This window comes from Pseudochaenichthys georgianus, unplaced genomic scaffold (genome assembly GCF_902827115.2).
Source record: "Pseudochaenichthys georgianus unplaced genomic scaffold, fPseGeo1.2 scaffold_501_arrow_ctg1, whole genome shotgun sequence".
Taxonomy (NCBI): domain Eukaryota; kingdom Metazoa; phylum Chordata; class Actinopteri; order Perciformes; family Channichthyidae; genus Pseudochaenichthys; species Pseudochaenichthys georgianus.
Window position 1 is genome coordinate 103,540 of NW_027263062.1, and position 15,634 is coordinate 119,173.

The window sequence follows — 15,634 nt, forward strand, 5'->3', positions numbered from 1 at the left end:
GGAAAACAGAAAGAGACAAAAAACCATTAAAAACTAAATATTTGTATAAAATGTCACAAAGTCTGCGAACTAAAGAAATGTTTCCCTTAATATCTAACATTTTCTCAAATAACTCAAGATCATAATTAGTTTTTTACAAAATCGATGTTATATTTTTTCCAAATTCACAATATGATTTCGTCTAACCGAACATTCACAACCCATCGGCCGCTGGGAGCCACTTCCTGCCTCCCTCCATCCAGACAGACGGGTGCACGAGAGCCTCTTACCTTCCTGTAGGAGTCCTCTATCGTCGGGTCGTATTTCTCCACGAAAATCCCCTGAACAAACTGAACCGTCTGCAGAGAGAGAGACAGGGAGTGAGACGGTTAGAGGGTGAGACCGACAGACCGACAGTTAGAGGGTGAGACAGTTAGAGGGTGAGACAGGAAGTGAGACGGTTAGAGGGTGAGACAGTTAGACCGACAGTCAGTGGGTGAGACAGTTAGACAGTGAGACAGACAGTCAGAGAGTGAGACAGTCAGAGAGTCAGAGAGTGAGACAGTTAGACAGTGAGACCGACAGTTAGAGAGTGAGACAGTTAGACAGTGAGACCGACAGTTAGAGAGTGAGACAGTTAGACAGTGAGACCGACAGTTAGAGAGTGAGACAGTTAGACAGTGAGACAGACAGTCAGAGAGTGAGACAGTCAGAGAGTGAGACAGTTAGACAGTGAGACCGACAGTTAGAGAGTGAGACAGTGAGACCGACAGTTAGAGAGTGAGACAGTTAGAGAGTGAGACAGTTAGACAGTGAGACCGACAGTTAGAGAGTGAGCCAGTTAGACAGTGAGACCGACAGTTAGAGAGTGAGACAGTTAGAGAGTGAGACAATTAGAAAGTGAGACAGACAGTCAGTGGGTGAGACAGTTAGAGAGTGAGACAGTCAGAGAGTGAGACAGTCAGAGAGTGAGACAGACAGCCAGAGAGTGAGACAGGCAGAGAGTGAGACAGACAGCCAGAGAGTGAGACAGTTAGAGAGTGAGACCGACAGTTAGAGAGTGAGACAGTGAGACCGACAGTTAGAGAGTGAGACCGACAGTTAGAGAGTGAGACAGTTAGAGAGTGAGACAATTAGACAGTGAGACAGACAGTCAGCGGGTGAGACAGTTAGAGAGTGAGACAGTCAGAGAGTGAGACAGACAGCCAGAGAGTGAGACAGCCAGAGAGTGAGACAGTCAGAGAGTGAGACAGACAGCCAGAGAGTGAGACAGTTAGAGAGTGAGACCGACAGTCAGAGAGTGAGACAGTCAGAGAGTGAGACCGACAGTTAGAGAGTGAGACAGCCAGAGAGTGAGACAGACAGAGAGTGAGACAGTTAGAGAGTGAGACAGACAGCCAGAGAGTGAGACAGCCAGAGAGTGAGACAGACAGAGAGTGAGAAAGCCAGAGAATGAGACAGCCAGAGAGTGAGACAGTCAGAGAGTGAGACCGTGAGACAGCCAGAGAGTGAGACAGACAGCCAGAGAGTGAGACAGTCAGAGAGTGAGACAGCCAGAGAGTGAGACAGAGAGTGAGAAAGCCAGAGAGTGAGACAGTCAGAGAGTGAGACAGCCAGAGAGTGAGACAGACAGAGAGTGAGACAGTTAGACAGACAGCCAGAGAGTGAGACAGTCAGAGAGTGAGACAGACAGCCAGAGAGTGAGACAGCCAGAGAGTGAGACAGTCAGAGAGTGAGACAGACAGTCAGAGAGTGAGACAGACAGTCAGAGAGTGAGACAATCAAAGAGTGAGACAGACAGTCAGAGAGTGAGACAGACAGCCAGATAGTGAGACAGTCAGAGAGTGAGACAGCCAGAGAGTGAGACAGTCAAAGAGTGAGACAGACAGACAGACAGAGAGTGAGACAGACAGTCAGGGAGTGAGACAGTTAGACAGTGAGACAGAAAGCCAGAGAGTGAGACAGTCAGAGAGTGAGACAGACAGCCAGAGAGTGAGACAGCCAGAGAGTGAGACAGTCAGAGAGTGAGACAGACAGTCAGAGAGTGAGACAGCCAGCCAGAGAGTGAGACGGCCAGAGAGTGAGACAGTCAGAGAGTGAGACAGACAGTCAGAGAGTGAGACAGCCAGATAGTGAGACAGTCAGAGAGTGAGACAGCCAGAGAGTGAGACAGTCAAAGAGTGAGACAGACAGACAGAGAGTGAGACAGACAGTCAGGGAGTGAGACAGTGAGACAGGAAGCCAGAGAGTGAGACAGTCAGAGAGTGAGACAGACAGCCAGAGAGTGAGACAGCCAGAGAGTGAGACAGTCAGAGAGTGAGACAGACAGCCAGAGAGTGAGACAGCCAGAGAGTGAGACAGTCAGAGAGTGAGACAGACAGTCAGAGAGTGAGACAGCCAGAGAGTGAGACAGTCAGAGAGTGAGACAGTCAGAGAGTGAGACAGACAGTCAGAGAGTGAGACAGTCAGAGAGTGAGACAGACAGTCAGAGAGTGAGACAGCCAGAGAGTGAGACAGAGGAAGCAGGGCAGTGGTCTTAATGGCTCTCTGTTCGGTTTCATTGGGAGTCGCTAGATTGGAAATAATGTGACACACTGACACGTCTCCATTATCTCATCTGAAGCTCCTCATTGTAGTGTGTGTGTGTGTGTGTGTGTGTGTGTGTGTGTGTGTGTGTGTGTGTGTGTGTGTGTGTGTGTGTGTGTGTGTGTGTGTGTGTGTGTGTGTGTGTGTGTGTGTGTGTGTGTGTGTGTGTGTGAGAGAGAGACAGAGAAACAAAGTGACTCAGTCTGTCTCCGCCTGTCGTCCCATGGGGGGTTTTTGAGTAAAAAAAGTTCTAATTTTGTAACCAATAAGAGCGTCTGTAGTTATTCTGTTGTGTTGAATGTTTGCATATAAAGTTTACGCTACTTTAACGATCCTTTATATTCTTCATTTATATATTTATCACAGTATTTAGGGGTTTTTCTAAACTGGGTAACAGGGTCTCTGCGCCCTCAAACCAAAATGCAGATTTCCCCGTAGAATGTTAACGTGATGCCAGAAAACAATATTTCTGTTCGTCCAAAACGGTTTAATTCCTCCAGAAATCAAACGGGGCGTCAGACGGCGGAGACCGCTTGGTCCCGGAGGATCATTATGGGATGGAGGTCCGGCGGGTCGGCAGCAGCTGACACTGACATTTCTGAGTTTCTTTTACTTTTACTTTTTTCTGAAGAGGAAGTAAAGAAACCTCTTGATTTGTGGTTTGAGGTGTGGAATGTGGCAGCATGCCTCGGCTGTCCTTTGGGGAAGTTAGCGCCTCTTAGCATATCAAGGCTTTTTCTAGAAAGATATATTGTGTGATCGAGAAGGGAGAGGCAATATAACACATTAAATATGCATTTTCTTTGTTTGTTTCATATTAATATAATTTACTCATCAGTAAGGATGTAACGATATACCGAATATCGCGGTAAATAAACGTCCCAATACCGTCGTGAGACTGACAAAATCTACCGCGATTTAAAAAAAAAAAGTTTTTTAAACAAATATATTATTTAAAAAAAAAAAAAAATTGTTTTAAACCTTTATTGAACCAGATAGTCCCATTGAGATCATCGATCTCTTTTTCAAGAGAGACCTGTCCAACATGGCAGCAAGTAGGATACAACATGAACATAAAACAACAGAACACAACAGGACATGGTATTTACAGGGTTACATGTACACACCTAGAGACATGGACAAGTACCAACAGGATATGTATATCTCTGTCAATAAGCCTCGCCTTCTTGGCAAAAGCTGTATTGTGTTTGAAGTGGTGGAGAGACAATGCACAGTTTGACCCACTGCTGTCCCCCATAGCCAAAGCATATCTCTCCGTCCCACTGAGGTGGCGCTAGACTTTTTCGCTGTCCGTCATTTTGACAGACAGGATCGTAAAATGTCGTCATAATCCCTTATTACCCGTCGGGTCTGAACAGTTCACGAGAGAACTGTCAACGGGGGGGGGGGGGGGGGGGGGGGGGCGGTGTTATGCCGTGTGTGCATGCACCTCGCAGGAGCGCACACAGCGTAAAGCAAAACCTCCCAGACATGTGTTGATCTGTACGGAAAAGTACGGTTTGGAAACTATATCATTTCCTTTTGGAGGGCGTGCATACCACGGCATAACACCAGAGTGAACACCATTGTTCTAATCTGTCAAAATGACAGACTGCTTTCAGATTTTTCCGTCATTGTTAAATAAAATATTCGGTCCGAGCAACATTAGTACCAAGCGAGAGAGTTTTTTCCAGTGCAGGGGATATTGTAAATGCACAAACATCCCAGCTTATAAATACCTGGACATGTGGACATTCTCATATTCCTAAAACCTGTCTGATGATGCGGAGTGAGTGACTCGTGAGTTTGAAAAACTTAAAACATTTTTATTTTATGGCAGTGTCTGATTATTAAGTGTCCTTGTTTATTTGTGAGATGCAGTGGCACAAAGAAAATGCCTACTTTGTTTGGTAGTACTATAGGTACAAACACATTGGTTTTCTTGTTCCAGTCTGTTACTGTCACTTTGTTTTTGACACTTTAAAATACTGCTATCCTACTAAAATGCTGTACAAATCAGATTTATTATTTAATAAAGAAACTTTTTCCGAGTAAAAAAAAAAAATTATTGAAAAAAGAAAAAAAATGTTTTCCCTTTATTTTTCAATATCGCGATAAATACCGTACCGTGGACTTGATATCGCGATATTATCGTACCGTGAGTTTTTGGTATCGCTACATCCCTACTCATCAGTCTTAATTGCACTGATTCATCATTAAAAATATTTTTTATTTTTTATTAAACGTGAATAGATGAGAGTAACACCGACGTCACTTCCGGGCGAAAATTACGGCCCCGCCCACTTTTTGGGGAAAACAACGCTGTCGTTTGACGGCGGTCGATACACATTCTGAGGTTTTTGCCAATCCGATGAGAATGTTTTGAAAACCGTGGATTTGTGGATCTTCAAAGAACCCAGTTACGATGCAAACAGTTACATTCAATCATTTGAAATCGACGATCGGGCTCGATATATCGTTAGGCGAGGCCGTAGTTTCGCCAGCTGAAGAGGGGACACATGTTGATGTAGAAGAGACATGAAGAAGAGGGGACACATGTTGATGTAGAAGAGACATGAAGAAGAGGGGACACATGTTGATGTAGAAGAGACATGAAGAAGAGGGGACACATGTTGATGTAGAAGAGACATGAAGAAGAGGGGACACATGTTGATGTAGAAGAGACATGAAGAAGAGGGGACACATGTTGATGTAGAAGAGACATGAGGAAGAGTGGACACATGTTGATGTAGAAGAGACATGGAGAAGAGGGGACACATGTTGATGTAGAAGAGACATGGAGAAGAGGGGACACATGTTGATGTAGAAGAGACATGGAGAAGAGGGGACACATGTTGATGTAGAAGAGACATGAAGAAGAGGGGACACATGTTGATGTAGAAGAGACATGGAGAAGAGGGGACACATGTTGATGTAGAAGAGACATGAAGAAGAGGGGACACATGTTGATGTAGAAGAGACATGAAGAAGAGGGGACACATGTTGATGTAGAAGAGACATGAGGAAGAGGGGACACATGTTGATGTAGAAGAGACATGAAGAAGAGGGGACACATGTTGATGTAGAGGAGACATGGAGAAGAGGGGACACATGTTGATGTAGAAGAGACATGAAGAAGAGGAGACACATGTTGATGTAGAAGAGACATGAAGAAGAGGGGACACGTGTTGATGTAGAAGAGACATGAGGAAGAGGGGACACATGTTGATGTAGAAGAGACATGAAGAAGAGGGGACACATGTTGATGTAGAAGAGACATGAAGAAGAGGGGACACATGTTGATGTAGAAGAGACATGGAGAAGAGGGGACACATGTTGATGTAGAAGAGACATGAAGAAGAGGGGACACATGTTGATGTAGAAGAGACATGGAGAAGAGGGGACACATGTTGATGTAGAAGAGACATGAAGAAGAGGGGACACATGTTGATGTAGAAGAGACATGGAGAAGAGGGGACACATGTTGATGTAGAAGATACACGAAGAAGAGGGGACACATGTTGATGTAGAAGAGACACGACTCACCAGCGCTGACTTCCCGACGCCTCCTGATCCCAGCACCACCAGTTTGTATTCACGCATCCTGACTGTCTGTCTGCTGAGAGAGAGACAGGAGGACAGACAGGTTATTCATGAGCAGAAAACATGTCTCTGCTGTCGGAGACAAAGTGAAAACAGAGGACACACACGTCCTCAAAGAAAACTGGATATTTTTGCAGCGTCAGGAATTATTCTCACAGAGCAGCGTTACAATAACACACCTGGAGCTGTAGAGCCATCAGTTACACACACACACACACACACACACACACACACACACACACACACACACACACCACACACACACACACACACACACACACACACACACACACACACACACACACACCACACACACCACACACACACACACACACACACACACACACACACACACACGATCATTTCCTGTCTTACACTAAAAGGTCATAATTACCCAGCATGCATCAGGCTGCGTGTGTGTTCATTGAAAACAGTGTGAGGTCACGTGATCACACACAGCTGGTGGTGATATCACGGCTGTGGAATCTTTCCTTGTTACTGTCGCTATGCGCCTGCATCTGTGTGTGTGTGTGTGTGTGTGTGTGTGTGTGTGTGTGTGTGTGTGTGTGTGTGTGTGTGTGCATACCAGTCATGCCTCACTGCGTGTGTGTCATGGCAGCAACAAGAAGCAACATGACACACACACACTTCTTAACTTCTGTTAATACTGGTCTGCAAAGGTTACCATGGTAATGAGATAAGTGTGTGTGTTACAGCGTGTTTTTATTTACCCAGAATCCTCGGTTTTATCAGTGAGCGATCTGATCTTACCGTTTGTATTCCTAAGTGGAACGAGGGACCTTTATTTGGGAAATATGTTTTAACTTCCTGCCTTAAGTTATTTTATGTTATAGGAAAATATTTCTCACTAAACTACATTTATTATTTTCTTATTTGTCCTGGTTATTTGTTGTTGTTGTTCTACAGTGGAAAACAATTGGAAAAAATAAATCATTTTTTATAATGTAGTATTTTCCTCAACAGCAACTTCTTACAGAACCTCCCAAAGTGAAATGCTGCTGTCGAGCACGGTGGAGTTTAATCTGTCCCGGTGTCAGTGAACGCATCACGAGAGGTGCATTTTAGGGCCTGGAGGTCTGAGCGCTTCCCACAAGTCGGGACGAGTTCAAGGAATCGCAGGAAGTCCCAAACTGAAGCAGAACGTGAAAAATGAAACCTGGATATTCCCTCGCAGCTCATGAACTCAGCCAACAACGACTCGCAGTCAAAGTGAATGAATGTGAAAGAGGCCCGATTCTGCTTTCCGGGGCGTTCCCTCTCCTCTAGCGGTCTATAGGTTTTAGTGGATTGTCAATGGTCTGAAAAGGCGAAATCCCAAAGTTCCGGAACACAGTGACATCACTTTGGAAACCTCACACTCCTATTGGCTAACGCTCCAACACATTGTTACGTGATAGGCTAAGGGGCGGGACATCTCTAAGCAGGTTGACCAATCACAACAGAGCCGGCCAACTAACCAATCAGAGCAGCTCTGGTTTCAGACAGAGGGTGAAAAGAGGTGCTGCAGCTTTCTGAGCATTAAAGCATGGAGACATGTCAGAGTAGAGACACTAGATACTGATATACACCTGAACCTCAGCAGGAGAGGACTCTTTAAAGTAGAGACACTACATACTGATATACACCTGAACATCAGCAGGAGAGGACTCTTTAAAGTAGAGACACTACATACTGATATACACCTGAACATCAGCAGGAGAGCACTCTTTAAAGTAGAGACACTACATACTGATATACACCTGAACATCAGCAGGAGAGGACTCTTTAAAGTAGAGACGCTACATACTGATACACCTGAACATCAGCAGGAGAGGACTCTTTAAAGTAGAGACACTACATACTGATATACACCTGAACATCAGCAGGAGAGGACTCTTTAAAGTAGAGACACTACATATATACAAGACAGACTCTTTAAAGTAGAGACACTACATACTGATATACACCTGAACATCAGCAGGAGAGGACTCTTTAAAGTAGAGACACTACATACTGATATACACCTGAACATCAGCAGGAGAGGACTCTTTAAAGTAGAGACACTACATACTGATATACACCTGAACATCAGCAGGAGAGGACTCTTTAAAGTAGAGACACTACATACTGATATACACCTGAACATCAGCAGGAGAGGACTCTTTAAAGTAGAGACACTACATACTGATATACACCTGAACATCAGCAGGAGAACTCTTTAAAGTAGAGACACTACATACTGATATACACCTGAACATCAGCAGGAGAGACTCTTTAAAGTAGAGACACTACATACTGATATACACCTGAACATCAGCAGGAGAGGACTCTTTAAAGTAGAGACACTACATACTGATATACACCTGAACATCAGCAGGAGAGGACTCTTTAAAGTAAGAGACACTACATACTGATATACACCTGAACATCAGCAGGAGAGGACTCTTTAAAGTAGAGACACTACATACTGATATACACCTGAACATCAGCAGGAGAGGACTCTTTAAAGTAGAGACACTACATACTGATATCACCTGAACATCAGCAGGAGAGGACTCTTTAAAGTAGAGACACTACATACTGATATACACCTGAACATCAGCAGGAGAGGACTCTTTAAAGTAGAGACACTACATACTGATATACACCTGAACATCAGCAGGAGAGGACTCTTTAAAGTAGACACTACATACTGATATACACCTGAACATCAGCAGGAGAGGACTCTTTAAAGTAGAGACACTACATACTGATATACACCTGAACATCAGCAGGAGAGGACTCTTTAAAGTAGAGACACTACATACTGATATACACCTGAACATCAGCAGGAGAGGACTCTTTAAAGTAGAGACACTACATACTGATACACCTGAACATCAGCAGGAGAGACTCTTTAAAGTAGAGACACTACACTGATATACACCTGAACATCAGCAGGAGAGGACTCTTTAAAGTAGAGACACTCACTGATATACACCTGAACATCAGCAGGAGAGACTCTTTAAAGTAGAGACACTACATACTGATATACACCTGAACATCAGCAGGAGAGGACTCTTTAAAGTAGAGACACTGCATGATATACACCTGAACATCAGCAGGAGAGGACTCTTTAAAGTAGAGACACTACATACTGATATACACCTGAACATCAGCAGGAGAGAACTCTTTAAAGTAGAGACACTACATACTGATATACACCTGAACATCAGCAGGAGAGACTCTTTAAAGTAGAGACACTACATACTGATATACACCTGAACATCAGCAGGAGAGGACTCTTTAAAGTAGAGACACTACATACTGATATACAACCTGAACATCAGCAGGAGAGAGACTCTTTAAAGTAGAGACACATACATACTGATATACACCTGAAACATCAGCAGGAGAGGACTCTTTAAAGTAGAGACACTACATACTGATATACACTGAACATCAGCAGGAGAGGACTCTTTAAGTAGAGACACTACATACTGATTATACACCTGAACATCAGGCAGGAGAGGACTCTTTAAAGTAGAGACACTACATACTGATATACACCTGAACATCAGCAGGAGAGGACTCTTTAAAGTAGAGAAACACTACATACTGATATACACCTGAACATCAGCAGGAGAGGACTCTTTAAAGTAGAGACACTACACGATATACACCTGAACATCACAGGAGAGGACTCTTTAAAGTAGAGACACTAACATACTGATATACACCTGAACATTCAGCAGAGGAGGACTCTTTAAAGTAGAGACACTACATACTGATATACACCTGAATATCACAGAGAGGACTCTTTAAAGTAGAGACACTACATACTGATATACACCTGAACATCAGCAGGAGAGGACTCTTTAAAGTAGAGACACTACATACTGATATACACCTGAACATCAGCAGGAGAGGACTCTTTAAAGTAGAGACACTACATACTGATATACACCTGACATCAGCAGAGAGGACTCTTTAAAGTAGAGACACTACATACTGATATACACCTGAACATCAGCAGGAGTGGACTCTTTAAAGTAGAGACACTACATACTGATATACACCTGAACATCAGCAGGAGAGGACTCTTTAAAGTAGATATAATAATGGATAGAATATTTAAATATAAGCAAATTGTGTGAAACTAAAACTTGACATTAAATATGGCAAATAGTGGGCCTGATTTTCAAAATAAGATAAATGCACAACATGATTGATTGGTCAGATGTAGAAGAACATTTATAAGCAACAATGCCAAAATATTCTCTGTTAATAAATTTCACTATTGCCTGCTTTTGTTCGTCATGAAGGAAAGCTGAATATTTTAGCGTTTTAGAAAAAGCCCTTTTAGGAAGTCATCTTGGCTCTTTTATTATAGCATGGACTCAAAAAGCAGTCAGGGTAATAAAGATGTCAACTTCTGTTTCCAAAGAGACCGAAACAGGGTGTTTGCTTCACACACATCCCTCCACCCCGACGAGACATTGTATAACAGATGTATTTCACGGCAAAGATAGTCATGACTGATAGGCAGTTTGGTGATACCAGGCTGACACGTGGAAAGAACATAAGACTTAACATACATGAGTGCACGTGAAATCAGTAAGTAAGTGCAAATGAATGAAGTGAGGGATGCAGTCAATATATAAGCAGAGTAATCCATGTACTGGATGTCTAAACTGTTTGTAAAAGTATTTAAAAAAAGATCAAGTCTGTAGTCTTGCTTTCTCCAACAGGCACCAAATGCAGCACGATGTGTTAATCTACTAAAGTAAAGTTGTTGGACAAAGATGGACACACACACACACAGATCCCTGAGTCAACCAGAACTAGGTGGGGCCTGTCAATACTGTGTGTGGTGTGTGTGTGTGTGTGTGTGTGTGTGTGTGTGTGTGTGTGTGTGTGTGTGTGTGTGTGTGTGTGTGTGTGTGTGTGTGTGTGTGTGGTGTGTGTGTGTGTGTGTGTGTGTGTGCTGACAGTACAACAGCAGAGGAATAAAACCAAGCCTTGTCTTTACACTACAGTCAGTCAGTCAGACGGACGGACAGACAGGCCTAGAGAAAGAGAGACAGACAGGTTCCTCCAAACTCCTCATTGTGTAATAAGTTACTTCCTCTCTCTCTCTCTCTCTTTTTGTTCCTCTTTCCTCCAGATCAGCAGCTCTGAACGCTCCCTCCCCGGACACCTCGGGCGCGCAGGCCCCGCTGCCCCGCTGGAGGAAAGAGACCAACTGCCGAGATGGAACGTTCGGATTTTTTGAACGGCGGGCAGGAGAACAATCCGCCGCCATGTTTGAACCTCCACTGTCTGTCTGTCTGTCTTCTGTCTGTCTGCGCGTCGGTTAATATGAAAGTATTATGATTAACGGATCCTGTCTGTCTGCCTGTCTGTCCGCCGGTCGCTTCCGCAAACCCAGCCCCGTTCGGCCGGGACTCGTACCCGCGCCCCGCCTGACTCTCTGCTCCCGGGTTAGAGCTACACATGCTTAATGAAGGGAAGATATAAAGGGAAAAGGCGTAAGAAGGTAAAGAGAGAGAAGTTACTCACAGTCATCCACCGTCCGCTGCTCTCTCTCTCTTTCTGTTCCACACTCTGTGTCGATGTCGCTCTACCAGAGCCGCTCCCTCCTGCCGCTGCGTGCTGACGTCAAGCTCCACGCACTGAACGTTAAGCACTTCCGGTTGTTTCTTTCAAAATAAATCAAATACTATGGAAAACGGCTAATTATTGTAATACAGATTTAGGAAAAGTTTTACATTATTTTAAAGGATATAACATATTTATAATCAAGGTAGTAATAAATTAACAAAATCATTTTTATATTATGTAGTTATAAAATCATGAAAGTCTTAAAAAAAAGTGTCGGAAAAAAACAAAATCATTATTTTAATTATTGTATTGTGTTCTTTTCACACCTCTTTCACTGGCTACTGTTTATTCTGTATTCAAATATATATAATATCGGTGTAATGTATAAGTGTGATAAAAAGCAATAAAGTAAAAATATTATGCTTTTATTTTGAAGGCAGCCCCCGCTTACTTCCGGCTTTCTTTAACTTCCTCACATTTTCGCCCTTTTTTTTCATGTGACATTTTCTCAGCTGCTTCCCGCTTCCTTCTACAGATCTTTATTTTACTTTGATTACATATTAACAGATTTCGAAGTAGTACACAAATATTTCACTTAAAGGGGACCTATCGTGCAAAATGCACTTTTTGATGTCTTTTATACATCAACATGCGTCAGAAAATAAAACCCTCTCTCTTTTCCTCCGTACCCAAATCTCTAAAAACGGGAACAACGGAGCTGATCCAGATGTGCGTCCGATATGACGTAACATCTGAAATGTGGACCCACGGGCCAATCAGAAACGTTGCTATCAGAAACAATGCCCGGCTGGTCGGTGTTTACATTAGCATGCTAACACTCAGAGCTAACCTGTGCTGGAGAGCATGTGTGTGAATAAGCAGGAAGTAGAAAGGAACTCACCTTGTGGTGTAACCGGGAGAGAGAAAGCCTTTGAGCTCCAGACTGTTTCAGAGCCTTGATGATCCATGATATGGCATTTCATCACGGCAGCATTTAGTTTAGACGGTAGCTGCCGGGTCCCGCATGAGCTCAGACCCCTCCTCTTTAAAGCTTTATCCCCGAATCAGCACTTTAGAAACAGGAAGTGAAATAGAGGGAGATGAGGCGTGGCTAGAATGACATGTTTTTTATATATTTGTATATATCTGAGAGCTCTGCTGTTGCCTAAAGATAGCATGATAGGTGACCTTTAAGTATTTTGATTTGTACTGATCAATTGACAAATGTTTACTCCATTAAATCCCCAGAGGTAAACTCCTACATTTTTGGCCGACAGCTTTATTTACTTTTATATAAACAAACATTTGATTATCTTACAGAGCGTAGGTTAAACCACCCAACAGTATATAAAGAGTAAACATGTAGTCTCCAGAGGTCAAATGCTGAAAGATATGTATAAAATGTCTGTAATTTGTCTTTATATCCACTAAGTTCAACAAGTTGGTGACATTTATTGGTATTTCATGTTAAATATTATAACATGTCTTTTTGTGTGAAAACCACCAAAAATAACCCTCAAAAACTGGTTTGAAAAATCAGAGAAGTGTGGTAAAAAAAGCACGCAATTGGTGAAAAATGTCCAATTTTATTTTATTAATATTAAATGTTATTGTTAATTGTAATAGAGTATTTTCCCACGTGTTATACGTACTCTAACGGAATCTAAAATACCTTAGGACTAACAAGCCTCTAGTTGTCAACGTTTGATCAGTGACCCTCATGACGGACGGTCACCAGGGAAAACCTGAACATTAAAACCACCGCGTGTGTGTGTGCGTGTGTGTGTGTGTGTGTGTGTGGTACAAGCAGTCAGAGAGCATTTGAGCATGTCGCAGCAAGTTCATGGGAACACGCCTTTTCACACACACACACACACACACACACACACTGTTTACTACTGTAAGTGAAACCCCACCCTAACAGGAAGCAGTCACCGAGAATATTTGCTCCCTCCCCAACCAACTTCCCGTTCTCTGACACACACTTCCTCTTTTTTTGTGTGTGTGTGTGTTGTGTTGTATGTGTGTGTGTGTGTGTGTGTGTGTTCAGGTGAAAGTACATCAAACTGTGAGGAAAGGTCATGCATTAAACTTTAATTATAGTTAATTTACCAGCAAAATTATCAGAAAGTATGAAACATAAAGTCATCTGGTTGAAACATTTAAAAAATAAACATGAATAAGTTGAGATGAAATCAAAGTCTTACATTTAAGGAATAAAAGGAGTCAAAATGTGGTGTGTGTTCTGTAATACTGAGTGTCCTCACACACAAGTACCCAGAAAATACACCCCTTTCTAAATTGTCTTTTCGTATACGTGCTCATAAGTGACTAATTACAAAATAAATCCTGGTCAAAAAAAGAATAAATCGACTGAAAAGAGTCGTCTCTAATATTCAAATGGAAGTATTTGTTCAATTCTTCAAAAAGAAAAGCCGTCAGGATCATCTTGGAGAACAAAGCCAGAAAGGGGAGCTGCAGATTCTCCTCTCGTCCATCCGTCAGAAGATACAGTTTTTCTTCAGAGGCCCTCAGAATACACGAGTGCACTTCAAAGAGAGGAATCAGCATGTCAATGATAACACCGACTCATCAATTCAGACGCTGCTAGGAGACGAGATGAAGGAGGAGCGCTTGATTAGCTCGAGCTGCGGCCTCATTAGCGAAGTCCATTCAGCCTCCGGGACACGTCTCCGTTCAGAAAGCTCTTCATTGTTCTCATAGCAGCACCTCTTTTCACCTCTGTCTGAAACCAGAGCTGCTCTGATTGGTTAGCTCTGTTGTGATTGGTCAACCAGCTTAGAGATGTCCCGCCCCTTAGCCTATCACGACAATGTGTTGGAGCGCGAGTGTTGCGTAGTGATGTCACTATGTACCGGAACTTTGGGATTTCACCATTTGCAGACCGTTTACATGCACTAAAAACTTCATAAACACGCTACAGGAGCGGGAAGCCACGAACAGCAGTGTCAGCCCCTTTGACTTGCGATCATAATATACATTTCCACCTTTAAAATGTGTTAAAGAAATAACGTTTATAGTGCTGCGTTTTCTTTGTCAGTTGTGCTGTCCTAAAGTAGCGTCAGTGAAGACAACTGACCTGAAACCCAAAGCTGGAAGTCAGAGACCACAACGCTAAAACAATGGCCGCCATATTTAGCTTGTCTTACTCGAGGCATTGAGGCCATGGCTGTTTAATAAGAACCGGACGCAGCGTGGGAGGCGGGGTTTCGTTCTTTCCTATGAGAGCTGCTCATTGGCTCGTGAGGACAAAATGGCCAGACTTTTGAGAGAGAGAAACGTCACAGATTACCCAGCATGCCTAGCTGTCAGAGCAGAAGAACCCGCATGCAGCACTTAAGCCCCGCCCCCCGAGCGCCCACTCTCGGCTCACTAGAATGAATGGAGAGAGGAAATAAATCTAGATTCTGCTTTAGTGCATTTTACAACTTTAAGGACCGAATGTTTCTAATAAGGGCTCTAACACAGTTCATACCGGGAGGTTTCTTTAGTTAAAACAAAGTATCCGCTGATTTACAGACGTCTCTTTCCATGTTAGTCAATGTGGGAAAGTCTTTCGGGCCGGGTGACGCCACGGACCGATACGGAAGTTGCAGTACCGCCGTTTGGACACTAGGAATATTTCCATCAGAGTCCGGCGCACTTCCTGGGGGGCTTGGTCGAGGGCCCTCATCGGAAAAAGAAGCTAGCATAAAACCCAACTTTTATTAAGGAGGTCCTTCAGATCAAACTGGAAGCAGATTTGTTTTTTGGGTTTTATTTCCTGCTAGTCAATTTTTTTATTCAGGTGTTGAATGACAGATTTCAGCTCGAGCAGACTTCTTAAATCGCCCGAATAATCCTCTAATATTTGCACAGACTT

The 15,634-nt window shown here is 43.2% G+C and overlaps 1 protein-coding gene across 2 annotated transcripts in view; it reads right to left on the bottom strand.

Moving 5' to 3' along the window:
* LOC117442901 (ras-related protein Rap-1b) overlaps positions 1-12,760 on the bottom strand; it is a 16,891-nt gene extending 4,131 nt beyond the window's left edge. The window contains exons 1-4 of one of the 2 annotated variants that reach the window (XM_034078846.2): positions 12,653-12,760; positions 11,710-11,849; positions 6,112-6,181; positions 270-338 (exon numbers count right to left, since the gene is read on the bottom strand). In XM_034078846.2, the coding sequence (XP_033934737.1) occupies positions 270-338; positions 6,112-6,168 (126 nt within the window). In that variant the 5' untranslated portion in view covers positions 6,169-6,181; positions 11,710-11,849; positions 12,653-12,760. Of the gene's footprint in view, positions 1-269; positions 339-6,111; positions 6,185-11,709; positions 11,850-12,652 lie in introns of both variants that reach the window. The other variant, XM_034078844.2, reaches the window with a different exon arrangement.
* Between the last annotated feature and the right edge of the window lie 2,874 nt (positions 12,761-15,634).